The sequence below is a fragment of the Sus scrofa genome, chromosome 17, assembly GCF_000003025.6.
Source record: "Sus scrofa isolate TJ Tabasco breed Duroc chromosome 17, Sscrofa11.1, whole genome shotgun sequence".
NCBI classification, from domain to species: domain Eukaryota; kingdom Metazoa; phylum Chordata; class Mammalia; order Artiodactyla; family Suidae; genus Sus; species Sus scrofa.
The window spans coordinates 46,762,702-46,779,220 of record NC_010459.5 but is presented as its reverse complement, the minus strand read 5'-3'; the positions used below and the strand labels follow the sequence as shown (position 1 = coordinate 46,779,220).

At 48.7% G+C, this 16,519-nt stretch overlaps 1 protein-coding gene and 1 long non-coding RNA gene across 3 annotated transcripts in view; one reads left to right on the top strand and one right to left on the bottom strand.

The window, feature by feature from the left end:
* Window positions 1–11,216, top strand: part of LOC102159476 — a 48,631-nt gene extending 37,415 nt beyond the window's left edge. The window contains exon 7 of one of the 2 annotated variants that reach the window (XR_002340077.1): window positions 11,198–11,216. This is a non-coding gene — a long non-coding RNA (uncharacterized LOC102159476). Of the gene's footprint in view, window positions 1–5,984; window positions 7,793–11,197 lie in introns of those variants that run through there. The other variant, XR_308807.3, reaches the window with a different exon arrangement.
* On the bottom strand, window positions 1,111–13,582 carry R3HDML (R3H domain containing like). Its single transcript, XM_001925438.4, has 5 exons — window positions 11,711–13,582; window positions 8,817–8,935; window positions 8,589–8,721; window positions 7,288–7,403; window positions 1,111–3,025 (listed from the first exon to the last, which is right to left on the bottom strand). Exons 1-5 carry the CDS (start codon window positions 11,966–11,968, stop codon window positions 2,893–2,895), a joined length of 759 nt encoding a protein of 252 aa, XP_001925473.1. The 5' UTR covers window positions 11,969–13,582; the 3' UTR covers window positions 1,111–2,892.

Here is a 16,519-nt window from a genome sequence, read left to right as displayed (position 1 = left end):
GGGGTTGAAGAGCTTCAAAAAGGATGAAATATTACAGAGGTTTGCAAATTGCTTCAGATTTCTTGCAGCAAAAGTTCCCGACTTCAGTTGGAACAGCCGCTTAAGCAAGCCAGGCCACTGCCTGAGTTCCAGGCTCCAGGTCTGTGGGGGCCAAGGCAGGGCAAACGCAGGCCTGCCCACCTGGCTTGTTTCTCCTTTGACAGTTTCAGAAATGGAGAACCCGGGAGGTCATGTGGAATCCCTCGTGGCACTTTTTGCTTAATCATCTCTACCTTTGCCCAGTCCCTGAGTTCCTCCCTTCTTGGCTGAGAGGCAGGAGAGTAAATGGGTTAAGACATTGGGCTTTGGGGTCATTCAGAGCATATTCAAACCCAGCTTCTATGGCCTCAGTTTTTATGTCCATAAAATGGGCACGAGAGCCATACCTACTTCTTAGGATAATTTGATAAGATTCAGAGTGTATTGGGAGTTCCCATCATGGCTCAGTGGTAATGAATCCAACTAGTGTCCATGAAGATGAGGGTTCGATCCCTGGCTTCAGTCGGTGGGTTAAGGATCTAGTGTTGCTGTGAGCTGTGGTGAGGGTTACAGACATAGCTCAGATCCTGTGTTTCTGTGTCTGTGCCAGCAGCTGCAGCTCTGATTCGACCCCTAACCTGGGAACTTCCAAATGCTGGCAGGTGTAACCCTAAAAAGAAAATAAAATTTCCAGAACATTTGGGGAATTTGACATAGGATTGGCAAACTTTTTTTCCCCAGTATAAGGACATTAATAATTTTAAAAAAAATCTAACATTTATTATCACCACTGTGTCATAAATGAAAGGATGTTTTAAAATCCACCTCCTCCGCCCCCCAAATAAGTAGGAAGCATATCATCTAATAATGACCTCAGAACAGTGTCCTTGTGGAGTTCCCGTCGTGGCTCAGTGGTTAACGAATCCGACTAGGAACCATGAGGTTTTGGGTTTGATCCCTGGCCTTGCTCAGTGGGTTAAGGATCCGGCGTTGCCGTGAGCTGTGGTGTAGGTCTCAGACTCGGCTCAGATCTGGCGTTGCTGTGGCTGTAGTGTAGGCTGGCGGCTGCAGCTCTGATTGGACCCCTAGCCTGGGAACCTCCATATGCCGTGGGAGCAGCCCTAGAAAAGGCAAAAAAAAAAGAAAAAGAACGGTGCCTTGTTTCTCTTATTCAGGCACCTCCAGCATTTGGATCTGGGCCCTTATGCAAAGCTCATTTTTCTCAGCTGTGGAATGGAGGGATGCTAGGCCTGGTGCAAAGGAGGGGCCGAGGGCAGGGCCCCCCTCCCCTGGTCTTCCTCCTGAGCTGGTTTCCCCTCACTCCATCTCCCCTGCTCCATTTCCCTCCCTCCTCTTTTGTCCCTCCTGAGAGCTGAGACAGAGATCAGAAGGAGCCACTGTGCAGAATCTCAAAAGTCTTTATTGGGGGCGGAGGGGGACCCTGTTGATAGCACGGGGAGGCGGGGCAGGGTAGCCCAGGTGGGAAGGATCAAGAAGGAAGCAAACCCACTTGGTCCAGGACCTTGTGGAGACTCTGGGGAAAGCGGCCTCTTTTCCATCCCGTCCTTTGGAGCGGAGCTCTCTCCAGCCGGGCAGGGAGTGAGCCCCAGCTGGAGGGCAAGGTCTGAGGGAGAGATTTTACTATCTCAGGAGACAAAAGGACTTTTGTGTGTTTTGATAACTGGGAGGGGTGGGGTGGGGAGAGGGGAAAGGGTTTATGGGAAGGAGAATGAAATTCCTCAGGGGATATAAAGAGGGAGAGAGAGAGAGAGAGAGACAGGGATGGAGCCTACAAGGAGATGACAGAGGCAAGACCAGAGAGTGAGAAGTAAAAAAGCCCTGCAAAGAGTCCCCTCAGCCCAGCTTTGGCTTTTGTCTCTCAGTTCTAAGCATTCCGAGAGGTGTCTGCACAGCCGGAAGGGGTTGTCAGAGCCTGAGCCTCCCCCTGGGTGCCTTTGCACACAAGCTGTGTAGCTCTCAGCAAGGCCACCCCTTCACGAAGCCTCAGTATGCCCATCTATAAAAGGGGTGCCTGGTCTCTGCAGTGGCTCCAGTAACATGCAGGGAGGGTGGAGTGTCCCCAAGCTGATTTCAGTTATTTTTCAAAAACTTGAACCCCAAATGGTCCCAACTCAGAGAGAGAGGGAGACCATAGGTCCTCAAAGGCTACCCAGGAGCTGGGTGGCTATTATTGGATGAATCAAGGGAGGTGATAGGATGAAGATGATTTAATAAATACTTTTTATTGGATGGACAAAGACTTTTGGGTTTGAGGCCTGAGAGTCACAGAACTGCTGCCACTGCTCCTTCCAGCCCTGACTCTCTGAGAACCGAGTCAATGAAAGATGCTGACCGCTGCAGTTCCTGTTGTGGCTCAGCGGGTTACAAATTTGACTAGTATCCATGAAGATGGGGGTTTGATCCCCGGCCTCGCTCAGTGGGTTAAGGATTTGGCATTGCCGTCAGCTATGGTGTAGGTCACAGACGCAGCTCAGGTCCCACGTTGCTGTGACCGTGGTGTAAGCTGGCAGCTGCAGCTCTGACTTGATCCCACACCTGGGAACCTCCTTATGCTGCAGGCACAACCCTAAAAAACAAAACAACCCTAAAAAACAAAACAAAACAAAAAAAGATGCAGGTTTTTTTCCCAAAAGCTGGAGGAAAAAAAAAATGTAACAGGTAAGAAGGCGGGGAGGTCATTTTGTTCTGGCACATGCTGGACATTTAGGAAATGGGATCAGGTGGGAAAATTCGGATTGGTAGAGCGAGCCCAGCTCAGGTCCTTTGAAAAAAAAATTCCTTGACCCGCTCTTTGGGAAGGGACTTTTGGAGGGTCAGGCCCAGCAGGAGGGCCAGCCAGAGCCCAGAGAAGATTCAGAACCACAGGAGCTTGTTGGATTTGAGCCCCGAGAAGCACATGTTGCTGTTGCAGCTGCCCTGGTAGCTGGGAGGGCAGGCGGAGCACGGCCTCCCCGTCTTGTACGGCGCCTCGCCGATCCAGTTGCCCCTGGAAGAGAGAACGTCCCAGGAAGGCGGGTTTGGGGGACCATGACATAAGCCACCTTCACACAGGTTTCCAAATCTCAGCCCTGCCCCTGACTGGCCTTGTGACCAAGTCACACCTGCAAGCCTCAGTTTCTTTGTAAAACCAAGGGAAGACTTGCCTTCCACACGGGGATGCAGCGTTAAGATGTAACGATGGAGCCCTGTGCTCGTGCCCTGAGCACCTGCCTGACTTGGCAGAGAAGCGACCCTCAGGAAAGGCGGATTCTCTCATTCCTTCCACCCCACCCCCACCCCTCCCCTCCCCATCACTGCCATACACCCCCACCATACACTCCCCTTCCCAAATAGGCAGATCTGAGGTGTTTTTTTGTTTTTTGGGTTTTTTTTGCCTTTTTAGGGCAGCACCCGAAGCATATGGAAGTTCCCAGGCTAGGGGCTGCATCTTGGAGCTGTAGCTGCCAGCCTACACCACAGCCACAGCAACGCGGGATCCAGCTGAGTCTGCAACTTAACACCACAGCTCACAGAAAAGCCCGATCCTTAACCCACTGAGCAAGGCCAGTGATTGAACCCATGTCCTCATGGATACTAGTTGGGTTCATTAACTGCTGAGCCACAATGGGAACTCCCAGATCTGAGTTCTGGTCCTCGATTCTGCCACCTGCCAGCTGCTGCCCGATCAACTACCTCATTTTTGCGCCTTGATTTTGTTCTCTGAATAAAATAAATGAATGAAATGGTGTCCATGAAAATTATGGGAAAACATTTGCAAGAGTGGTATGCAAATGAAAGCTAGAATAATTAAGAATACTGAATGTCATTTAATTATGGGGGATGGAGCCATGAGACCTCCTTGTGGCCCCTGCTGTACATTTATTTCTTCAACAGCCTTTTCCCAAATTCATCCTACCTGCTCCTGAGTTAATCCTCTCAAGGAACCACAGCCTTTGGGGAAGGGGGATAGGGAGCCATGCTCAAAGGTTACTGAGTGGCTCTCTGGGGTGATGAAAACATTTTGGAAATAGTGGTGATAATTGTACAAACATTGTGAGTGTACTTAATGCTGAGTTACATACTTTAAAATAGTTAAAATGAAAATTTTATGTTATATATATTTTACCATGATTGAAGAAAATGAATAGTGTATTATACGAAAACCCATTGAATTGGACACTTCAAGTGGGTAAGTTGGGGAGTTCCCTGGTGGCTCAGTGGGTTAAGGACCTTATGTTTTCACTGCTGTTGGATTCCTGGCCTGGGAACTTCTCCATGATGCTGGCACAGCCAAAAAACAAATAAGTTGTATAGTATGTGAATTACATTAAAGCTGTGTACTTTTTTAAATAAAGAATAAACCTTCATCATATCATTCTCCTGCTCAAGAATTTTTAGTGGCTTCTCATTGCCTGTGCAGGGGTTGGCAAACTTTTTAGGTAAAGGGCCAGATAATAAATATTTTAGTCTGTGTGGGCCAGATGTCTTTATTGCATGAAAGCAGTCCTAGACAATATGTAAACAAATGGTGTGGCTGTGTTTCAATAAAACTTTATTTACAAAAGTAGGCAGCAGGCCAGATTTGGGTGGGCTATTGTTTGTTGGCCCCTAGCTTATGAATCCCATCTACAGCTTTCATCAGGCCCTCCAGGCTGCTGTAGCAGCGCATGGATCCAGCTTCTCACAGCCCTCTTCACCATCCCAGCCCGCAGGTTTCTCTTTCTCCCCCTTTGTCTTCTCAAGACCTCAAATCACTCCCCCAACCCTTGCTCAAGGCTGCCTAATAATCTCACCACTGGCAATTGTGTTAGTTATCTTTGCAAGTCCCCTGCCTCATTTTCTCACACATCAAACACTCTTTGCGGGCAGAGGTAGAGTCTTTTTTCCTCCAAAAGTGATTGTTGAATAACTGTAAGTAAAGTCAACCGAAGTGCTTAGAAAAGTATGTAAATCTGGTTTCATATGGATTCATTCATTCATTCAACAAACACTTCAAGAACATCTCTCAGGCATCAGGATTTGTGTTGGATGCTAGGAGTCCACAGTTATAAAAAGGTGCTCCCTGAAGTTTGGGGGCAGGGAATGTCAGTGGTGGTGACACCAGGGGGTGATGGAATAAAAGTCATTCCTTGTTTAACCACTTGGAAAAAAGTTCAGCTTAAAAAAAAAAAAGTTTTGAAATCACTGTAGTAAAAGGATATCAGAATGAATCAGATCTATTTCCTGTCTTCAAAGACTTTATAACCGAGTTATAATCCTGGCCATGATTTATTTAGAATGTAGTCTGGGCAACTATGGACCATGATCCCCTGTGAAGCAGGTAACATTAGCCCTGTTTTGAAAGAGGGAAAGAAAAAAAAAAAAAAAGCGTTCCCTTCGTGGCTCAGTGGAAACAAATCTGACTAGCATCCAAGAGGTGGCAGATTCGATCCCTGGCCTCGCTCAGTGGGTTAAGGATCTGGTGTTGCTGTGGCTATGGTGTAGCAGCGGCTACAGCTCCGGTGATTGAACCCCCAGTCTGGAAACCTCCATGTGCCGTGGGTGCAGCCCTGAAAAAAAGATAAAAAAAAAAGAGAGATTGAGACCCATGAGCATGAAACGACTTAGCCAGAGTCTGTGGTCTGTGTGTGGTAGAGCTGGGAATCAAACCCAGGCCTAGTAATAAGAACCAACATGCATTCCAAACTTCTTTTGAGCCCGGAGCTGTTACGTGGGTCAACTCACTAAATTCTCTCAACAATTCTCTAAGTAGATACCATTTTATTCCCATTTCGCAGATGAAGAAACAGGCATGGAGAAGTTAAGTAAAATCACAAATTCAAACCCAGTCTGGATTCTAGAGCCTAAAAATCCTAATAACGATGTGGTTAAGGGTCAATGCTTCAAAAATCCAATAGGTTAGCAAACAAGTTGGAATGGTTCCCTGAGCTGTTTCTCAAGGAATTTGCTTTGTGGCATTTTTCTAGGTCTAATAAAGCTGGGCTGCACTATGACACTTTGTCCATAGATGTCTCCATCTCACAAACAAATATCCTGACTCGAGAATTGGGGTTCCAGCTACCAGTGACTTCCAGAACATCAGGATGGTACAGTTGGCAGAACATGAAACCAAAAGACTTGTGTTTTAAAACAGCTCTGCTTTGTGACTTTTGGTAAATCACCTCTCCGAGCCTCCATTTCTTAATCTGTAAAAAGGGAAAATATTTTCCCAGTGTCCTTCCCTTTTTCCTTTCTTCTTTCTTTCATCTCTTCAGTGAGAAAATAAGGGGAAATTATGTTGAAACTGATCAAGGGCTATGAGAGACTATAAGGCAGTAATCGTATAATTTTGAAACTCTAAATGTCATATATACATAGAATTTGTTCTTGTTTTTGTATGAGGATCTGTAATATTTGCAAGTTTGCATACTATAAAGGTAGGTGGGACCTTTCATTCCCCTTTCTCTGTGTTTCCAAGGGACTTGAGTGGGAAGACTGCTCTTGATCTTTCTCCCACCAAGCTGGCTGGAGAGTCTGGCAGAAGCTGCCTCTTGCATCCTTCCTCTTTCCTATGAGATCTGCCTGTCTGCAGGGAGCATGCATTCTTCTTTTTTTTTAGAGCCACACCTGTGGCAAATGGAGGTTCTCAGGCTGGGGGTTGAATTGGAGCTGCAGCTGCCGGTCTACACCACAGCCACAGCAATTCAGGATCCAAGTTGCATCTGCAACTTACATCACAGCTCACGGCAATGCCGGATCCTTAACCCACTGGGCGAGGCCCAGGATCGAACCCAAATCCTCATGGATACTAGTTGGGTTCATGACCGCTGAGCCACAATGGGAACTCTGGATCTTGCGTGCTTGGTTGCTCTGTTTCTTGTGGGACGCTCAGAGGGGCTGGCACTGCACTTAGAAGAAGAGGCCTGTGGTTGTCCAGTGTTGCCAGTTGATGCATGTGAAGCTCTAATTCAACAGTGAGAGATCTGCAAGCCCACGTTGCTGGCAGATCTCAGCTACATTCTTTACTATTGGTTTCATCTGTGAGGCTGCCTATCCACCCACCCTGGTCCTCTGTCCATCTCCTAATTGATTCTGAAACTTCTATTAAGTAAAGATAAAGAATTCTTAATTATATCTCTAAAACTACCAAACTGCATGGTATTAAGTTTCCTTAGAATGGAGGAGGGCAGGGGGTCCTGCGTGTTTTCATTTTCTGAGAATTTTGCCCACTGCACCTCAGGGTCCACCCTCCCGCCCCAGAGCCCCCCTCTGCCACAGAGCTGCACTCACTTAATGGCGTAGTTGCAGACCAGGTACACAGCCTGGCGCCAGGTGCTGCCCCAAACGTTGATGCTGCCACAGGTGTGGATGGCACAGCCCAGCCGATTGGAAGATGCCCACACCATCTGAGGAGGGACAAAGACAAGGGAGTCTGTGAGGACTTGGGGCTGGAAGGCTCCTGGGCTTGCCTCATGCAGGGTGGATGCATTAGATGAGGTTTATCCTGGGGGAGGCTCTGTCTCAAGGTGAAGGGAAGGCATATTGTACTATGATGTTTCTCAAACCTTTTTTTTTTTAACTATAATCAACAGTAAGGAATAAATTTTTTTATTGTTACCCATTGTGCCAACACACACACACACACACACACCCCTATACACAATTGGAACAAATGTTTTCTGAACCAATATTTAATCTTATCCTGCATGACATATGCTAATATTTTCTATACCATTCTATTAGATTTCTTTTTTTTTTCCTCCCTAATGACCAATAAAATCATTATTGAAAATCATTATTTCGTTGGAAGTTAAAACGCAAACTTTGAACTTAAACAGCCTCAGATCCGAATCTCAATATCACGAGCTGTGTGACTTTGACCAACTCACTTAACTACTCTGTGCTTCAGTTTCTTCTTTGGGAAAATGGAGGTAATAGCATCTCATGGTTGTCAGGAAGGACATCTGATTTAGGCCTATACTTCCTAGACAGTCTCGAATTTCAATTTTTTAATTTACTGCAAATGAGTCATAGAATGATTGGCAGGCCTGAAAGAAGACATTTGCCCTGCAATTGAAAGTTTCTGTCCTATTTCTCACAACATGATACTGTGTTGTATTTTTATGTGTAGTAAGTGGTTACATATTCAATATTAGCACTCAAGATATATATACTACAATTTTTTGTGATCTTATTCTGGCATTTCTCTTTTAAGGATAGCTTTAGAAATTGACACATTGTAAAGCAACTATACTTTAACAAGAAAAACAATTTTCAAAGCCTTAGAAAACAGAAAACAATAGAAAATATAGAAAATATTTGGACCTATTGAAATCAAAAGCACTCTTGAACTTGTCAGATCATACATCTCCATTTTGGGGTCAAACAACATCGTTTGCCAACTAAGACACATAAACCAAGATCCAGTTCAGCTCAATTTGGCGAACACACAACTTTCCGGAAACAGGCTCATTATATAAAAGGAAGTCCATGGGGGCCTCTGTTTCATTTCTAATTTCCTTTCCACCACACTCTTTTCTTTCTGAGGTAGAGGATTTGTTTTCCCATCAGCCCTTCATCCCTGGGGTTACCTGGGTATAGTGAGAGCAGACAGGCCCACTGCAGCGCCAGGGGCAGCGCGGGGTACAGTCCTTCGGGGCTGGAAACAAGTAATGCCGCTTCTCCTCGGACCAAGACTTCACGAGATCCACTATGGAGCGGTACCTGGGGAGGCACAGAAGGTGGAAGAAAAATCTCCCGCCAAGGTGCTTGGTGACCTGTTGCAAGACCGCGTGCAGGAAGGGCAAAGGCCCACTCACCGGCCGGAATGGATGGAGAGGTTCTGGCCCACGTATCTCATCAGCTGTGAGGGTCCATGGGCCCAAATGCACTGGGAGGCCCAGGCCTCAGCAGACCTGGCCAGCCGCTCATCCCAGACCTGGGAAGAAGACAGGTCATGAAGCTCCCCTGGGGGAAAACCATCATCTCAACAGTGTCTAGAGATGCGCATATCACAGTACCAGGACTGCCCCGTCTCCTCGGAACCCCTCGAGAAATGCACTTGATAAGTGAGAACTCAGAGAAGGCCCGGGACTTCAAAGTCAACAGCAAGTCCATGCAGAGCCGGGATCCACACCTAAGTCTCTGACTCCTAGATGGATGCTTTTTTCCCCTCACTGGACTTCAAACCTGGGGCTCTTCGCTCTGAGTGAGGCCCCAGGATACTGGCCCAGGAGTTTCCAGCAGTCCCTAGAGGTGACTGAGCCCAGGGTGATGGGGAGGAAATGGATTTTTGGGGGGGTTTTCCTTATTGTATTTTTTTCTTTCTTTCTTTTTTGGCTGCCCTGTGGCATATGGAGTTCCTGGGCCAGGGATCTGAGCCAAGCCGCCTTGGGAACCACACTGCACCTGCAGCAATGCAGGATCCTTTAACCCAGTGTACTGGGTGGGAATCAAACTTGCGTCCTGGCACTGCAGAGATGCCACGAATCCCACTGCGCCGCAGCGGGAACGCCAACCCTGAAAATGTTTAATTCAAGGGTTTTTTTTTTTTTTTTTTTTTGAATAGTGAAAACACGCACAAATTTAATATGTACGATATTGAAGGAGGAAATGTTTATTCTATACTTATCCCTCCAGCCGCCTTGACCTGGAGGCAGGCATCACTGTGAGTTTCTTGATCCTGTTCAGAAATACTCTACACCTGCAAGCATATTATGTATACATATATGTTTATATATATTACATATACATACATGTTTATATATCATATATAAATATATAATATTCTATATAGTATATAGAATAATTATATATATAGATATAAATTTTTTGGACAAATGGCAGGACGCCAGACATTCTGTTTGGCTCCTTGCTCTTTTCACTTAACCAGGTAAGTGGAGATAAGAGGTTATCTCAGTGATGGGTCCATATCAGTACATAGAACATACCCTCCTTATCTTTCTTAACAGCTTCTTAATTTTCCAATGTATGAATGCCCCAAGTTTTCCTTGAAAAAATACTAGTTCCCTTCCACTCTGACTTCCCAGGATTCCGAGATGTTATTGGTTCATTCATTTCATCTGTTCATTCAGCAAATATTGAACAAGGACTCAGAGTCTAGCAAGGAAATGAGATGTTAAACAATCATTACAATTGCGGGTGTGAGAATGTGGGTGGACCTGGACTTTCCTGGAGCTGTAGGAGAGAAGGGGCTCCTGGAGCAAGGGATGTTTAGCCAGATACCTGTCCTGTGGGGCAAAGCCACGAGCGAAGAAATGGGGGCCCCCAAAGAGGGGTCCAGACATCTCCCCAGGGTTGCGGAACTCGTCCCTTTTTAGGAAAAACTGAGAAATGTTTCCTTCATGCCACGAAGGGGCGAACTGAGGGAACGGGATGCAAACATCAAACCCACACTCACGGACCCTCCCCAGGGTCCCTGGGGAGCCGCCCGGCTCTCTCGGTTCCATAATGCATGCAATAATTAAACACCTGTTGTGGGGAGGGCCTTGCACTCACGGCTGGCGCTCAATAAATGTGTCATTGTTTGAAAACCGAAGGGCCTTCTACGTGCCAGTCGCTGTGTTAATCAATAGATGAGTCAGTTAATGAACAAATAGACGGCACCCCCATCTCTAGCTGCCTGCCCACCCCTCCCAGTACCTTATTGCTACCTGGCGTCGTATGATACATAAATTTTGTGGCTGATCTTTGTTTTCTATCCTCTCCTCTGAAATGGAAGCTCTGGGAGGAGTCCTCGTCCATCCTGTTCTTCACACTGTCCACAGGGCTTAACGTGGTGCCTGGCTCCCAGCCGGGGCTGGCCCATAAGTGAATGGACATATTACGAAAGTATAAGAATTTGCAAGCTGATGAGCACGTATTTGTCTCAGTCGGGGGGCGGGCTGCCAATCTTCTTCCCTAAAGAAGTCAGCAGGTGGGCTTGAAGCCCATCTCTACAGACTAGTTTGGGACAATGGTCCGGCGGGGAGGGGCCGTGATAAGGAGAGAGGTTCCCTCCTCCACTCTGGGAGGCTGGTGTGGGGGGGGGGGTGGAGTGAAAGCCCCCGGTTCTGCCTCTTTGAAGGAAGACAACCCAGCTTCCTTGGCTGGTTGGTTGCTATTTCGCCTCAGCCTGAGACCCCCCGCCTCGCTTCCACCCAGGTCCCAGTCCCCACCGCTGCAAATTCTACCTCCACAGGCTTGCTGAGGACAAGCGGGGGTGTGTCCAGCAAGCCCCTGAGGCCAAGAGACAACATAGCAAGCTCCAGCTACGCACTCCCCTGCAGGTCCCCCGAGGGAAGCCAGAATTCTTGGAAAAGGTATTGTGTTGGTTAAGACGACAAGCTTAGCAGCTGGCAGACGCAGGTTGGAAGCCCAACTGGATGACCTTCAGCAAATGAATTCTCTACAGCTTGATTTATTTGGAGCATGGAGGTAATTCCCACTTTGAAGAAAAAGGAGGACCCTGAGGCTTAGGGGTAGAGCCTGGCACACAGTAGATGCTCCATAAATTGCAGCCCTCTGGTCCTGCCTCCAGAAAGGACCAATATAATGGCCTTAGTTTTCTCATCTGTAAAATGGACAAATTCCTGCCCTTTTCCCCGGCCCCGGATGCTAGTGAGGGCAGGCTCATGAATGGTCCAGCCCATCTGGGACGCGCTGAGTTGGTGTTTGCCCCAGAAGGGGCCCCGGGGAAGGCACGGGGACTCACCATATATTCCATGTTGGCGGCGGGTGGGTGCACGCTGGCCCGGATGTGGTTGTGATAATCCAATAAGGCATTCATGTCCCGGGCAGAGATGTGGCGCTTCCGCCGGTACCGGGGCACCCCCAGGCCACTCAGAGACCACACAGCTGAGCCCTCGGTCTGGGCCACTGCCAGGGTGGCATTGGGCATCAAGGCATTCATTGTCTGGCCTGCCCAGAAGAGCAGACCTGCCAGGCCCACGGTGCCAGGCAGCAGGGGCATAGCTGGCTGGAGGGGTCACACGTCTGCCTTGTGCAGTCAGCGCCGGCTGCCTGGAGGGGGCGGGCAGGAGGGCACCAAACCTTGAGTGCTCTCCAGCATTCCCACTCCAGAGGATGCTAACTATTGGGAACTTGGCAAAGACCTCCAGACTCAGCTCTGGCCCAGCAGCACAACACCTCGTCCTTCCCACTCCAGTGGACTGAGTGGCTAGGGCAATGGGAAGAAATGCCCAGACAGAGGCTACATTTGGACCAGGCCCTGCGGTGAGATGATGCTGCCTCTTCAAAGCCAGGGCTCCATCCCCCCAGCCCAGGAGGCAGAACCCCAGTCCTCCCCAGCCTGGGTACCCTCTTCACCAGTCCTGTTTGAAGTGGACTCCATCGGTGCCCTCAGAGGGGAGCGCCCACCTTCCCCAAGGCAGAGTGCAGGGGCCCTCTTGTTCCTGAGTTGCTACAATTTGGGGCTTGAGAGCAAGACACAGAAGGAACCAGAAAGCAAGTGAAAGAGGCAGAAAGAAAGAAAAAATGAGCATCAGAGAAAAAGCAAACGAGGAAGCTGCAAAGATGTTTGAAAAAAAGAGATGCCGAGAAAAGGCATGAAAGAAATAAAAAGGTAGGAAGATACAAGAGAGAATGAGAGGCGATGACAGGGCAAAAAAGAGAAGGAATGTGGGAGCAACAGAAAGAAAGGTAGAGAAAGAGGAAAAAGCAGAGAAGATGCAGAGAGAAATAAGCGAGCCAGAGAGAGGCATCCCGGAGGCGCGTACCCAGGATGGGCAGCCCAGGCGGGTGGCAGGAGGCGGCTGAGGAGGCAGGGGACCTCTGCAGGCACCCTGGCCCCGCCTGGCAGCACTGCGACTTTAACGGTCCCCCAGCAGCTGATGGCATCTGACGTCCCAGCCCCACAGCCCCCTCCCCTTCCAGCCAGGCCAGACTTGGCCAGGAGGCTCCGCCTGCTGGTTTGTGGGCTCTTCTCTCCCTCCCTCTCCCGCCGCTGCTGTTCCACCTGGAGTGTGTGCAGGGCTGGGGCTGAGCTGCTGGGCAGGACAGGGATGTGGTCATGGCAGGGATTCCAGGACCAAATACCATCTCCCCTGCGGAGACCCCAGATCCGGAGGCTTCTCTCTGCTTCCTGGACCCCAATATCATGGCCACCTTGCACCCAGTATTTTCTGTTTTCCCCCCGAAGCCCTTTGGCCCCAGAGTTGGTGGTGTTCAAATGGCCCCATCGAACGAGCCCAGCTGAGTGAGTGCTTGACACGTGCAAGCTCAGCCAGCCCTCAGAAGCAGATACCATCGCTCCCCATTTTATAGATGAAGAAAATGATCCCCAAAGAAGAGAAGGAGCAGCCCAAAGTCAAGCCAGCGTGTCTGCAATAGACCCAGGATTCAAACCCAACTCAAAGCCCAGGGCCTTGCTAGTATGTAAAAAAGAGGCCATTTCTCTAACCAAACTAAATATAAATGCATAGAGCAAAAAGCCTATGAGAAAATTCACTGTGACTCAAACATAGCACCAGGTAGCCTAATTAATTAAGGCCATGGTGCTGGGTTCAAATTTCCATTATTTTGTTTTGTTTGTTTGTTGTTTTGGGGGGGTTTTGTTTTTTGGGGTTTTTTTGCTTTTTAGGGCCACACCTGTGGCATATGGAGGTTCCCAGGCTAGGGGTCTAATCGGAGCTGTAGCCGCTGGCCTATCCCAGAGCCACAGCAACGTGGGATCCGAGCTGCATCTGTGACCTACACCACAGCTCACGGCAACATCAATCCTTAACCCACTGAGCAAGGCCAGGGATCGAACCTGCGGCCTCATGGATACTAGTCAGATTCATTACTGCTGAGCCATGATGAAAACTCCAGGATTTTTTGGTTTTGGGGGGTTATTTGGTTGTTCTTTTTTTAAAATTTTTCTTTTCTTCACTCACTAACTGGGTATCCTGGGGCAGGTTACTCAATCATGTGTGCCTTGCCTGTAAAATAGGAGAAATCATGGACCCTACCTTATAGCAGTGATGCCAGGCTTAGAGGACTTCGCATTTGTGAAGCACTGAGTGTATGCTTGAGTGCACACGTGTACTTGTCTGTATTTATGCGATAGGTGTGTGCGCACGTGTGGACATACGCATGAGGAATTGTGTGTCCCATAGATGTGTGCAGATACATACATGACCATGCAGATGTCTGTACCAGTGTGCATACTTGCGTAGCTGTGCGGTTGTATGTAATGTGTACAAACACACATGTACATCCATATGGTTCCTGTGTCATATGTATGTGTGCACAGCTACATGTGTGAACATGCAGGGGGGTGTGTGTGTGTGTGTGGTCTGAGGCCCTTCGGTCTCTGAGTTGCTGGACTTCTGGGTTAAGAAGGAGTTTTATTCTCTCTTCTCTCATTACTTGTACTCGCCACAAATAGCAAGTGATGCTTTTGCAATGGGAAGGAACAAACTTACAAGAAAGATGTTATATTAAAAAACCAAAGTTGAAGCTTTTGTAATCCTTCCACCTCCTCTTCCAGCGACTTCTGAGAATCCCTAGGCAGAACCCAGTCTCGGGGTACCAAGCTGAGCCCTGGCCCACGTGGCCATACAGGGCTGGGGGCTGGGACTGGGCTGCTGGAGCTGGGTCCTCCCCAGACGCATGGAATTCCCACCCCAGGCAGCCGCCCAGCCTCAGCCTCCACAGCCCAGACAGTGCCTGCTGCCAAAGCACACACCTTCCCGCTGGAGCAGCTTCCCCAGCCCAGGCGCTGGCTGCTGGATGCTGGCAGAGGTGAGGCAGACAGAGGCAGTGGGGGTTGGGGGCTGCTGACCCCAACCTCTACAGGGCTTTGTCATCACGCCAGACAGACGAGAGGGACTGCCTCTGATCTAGCCCCTTCCCTGCCTCCCGTATGCTGTGTGTCCTGGGGCCAGTCCCTGTCCTTCTCTGGGCCACTGGAGCAACAGAACTAAGGGCTTTTCTGCCCAAGGTGGGCTGGGATCCACGACATACCAGGGGGAACTGTGCAGCCCAGAGGAGCTGAAACAAACAGCTTTAGTACTGACGAACTCAGGGGTGTCAGTGATTATACCCCACGCTCTCAGAACGCTTCACACAGACCTCTCCCATGTACCCGGCACTTGCAATGGTCCAGAGCATTACATCCATGACTCACTTGGTCCTCAGAGCTGCCTTTGAGGCAGCAACCCCGCCCATGGACAGATGGGGACACAGAACCTTAGTGATTTGTCCCAGGGACTGAAGCTTGTTTGTGTGGTAACTGGGGTTTTGGCGGTAAACATTCTTGCACATTAACAGAATGCACACACAGCTGCTGTGCACACAACACACGCACACACACACATACACACACACACTTGTACACACATACATATGCATACCCTCCTCCCACAAATCACAGAGACAGCTGGTTCCCCCAGCCCCTCCAATCCTTTTTGCTGGACTTTCTCTGTGCCCTCGCATAAACATACAGAACCCCATCTTTACACACTTAATCTTATTAATGCAAATAAGCAGTATGTATTTGATCTTATCTCAATGCTCAGAACCACGTCAAGCCCTTTCCTAGATGTTCATTCAATCTTCAGAACAACCCTATCAGGTCAGTACTGTTATTGTCATCATATCCATTGTTCTATATGTGAGGAAAGTGAGACACACAGGAGTGAGTCGTTGGCCTAGGGTGACACAGTCAGTGGGTGTCAGAAGTGGGATGGGCATCCGGGCAACCTGGTCACGTTGCCTCTCCCCAGAGACAGGCAGACAGACAGACATCTGAGGAAGGCACAGCCAGGTATACAATCACCACCTCCTACCCCACGTGTTCACCATCCACGGAAACCCAGCAAATCGCAGTGGCGGCAAAGCATACAGGGACACCCCCCCCCCCCCCCCCCCGGCCACTCTACTAGGTAGGACCTTTCCTGTTGTCATCGTTCCCAGGTCACTTCCGTAGGTTGCCTGTGGGTAAAAATGTTAGGGATGGAGACGAGAATGGCCCAGAGTAACGCCCTGGGCTGTGATCTCATTCTAGGGTCATACATTTTCTCGCCCCTGGATTTCATCACACTGGATTCAGCTCTTGCGTCATCCCTACCCCCACTAGAATGCTCTCTGGTCTTAGATAAGCGAAGAGAAAGTTCTTCTAGAGAGCAGTAATATTTGAGGCAATATACCTCAGTGAGCTAACATTGCTGGCTCTGGATCCAGACAGCCTAGGTTCATGGCTTACTAGCTGTGTGACAGTGGGCAACTTACTTAACCTTTCTGGGCCTTGGTTTCTCATCTATAAAGTGGGCCTGCCTTATGGCATTGTTGTGAGGATGAAATGAATTAATACACTTGACCCGATGCCTGAGTAAGCATTAAATGTTAGTTATAATAATAGCTAATAATAACAGAAATACTAACAGTTACCATTTATTTAGCACACACTAGGTGCCAAGCACTAAATGCTGTAGGGGAGTGGTCTCATTTAAATTTTAACCCAGGAGTTCCCGTTGTGGTGCAGCGGTTAACGCCGACTAGGAACCATGAGGTTGCAGGT

Coding starts and splice junctions, on each gene's coding strand:
- R3HDML (XM_001925438.4), bottom strand. CDS start 11,968: ATGCCCCTGCTGCCTGGCACCGTGGGCCTGGCAGGTCTGCTCTTCTGG. Junction 8,936..11,710: donor CCGCCAACATGGAATATATG/GTGAGTCCCCGT, acceptor TCTTCTTCCCAG/GTCTGGGATGAGCGGCTGGC. Junction 3,026..7,287: donor GTCTGCAACTACGCCATTAA/GTGAGTGCAGCT, acceptor TCTCTCTTCCAG/GGGCAACTGGATCGGCGAGG.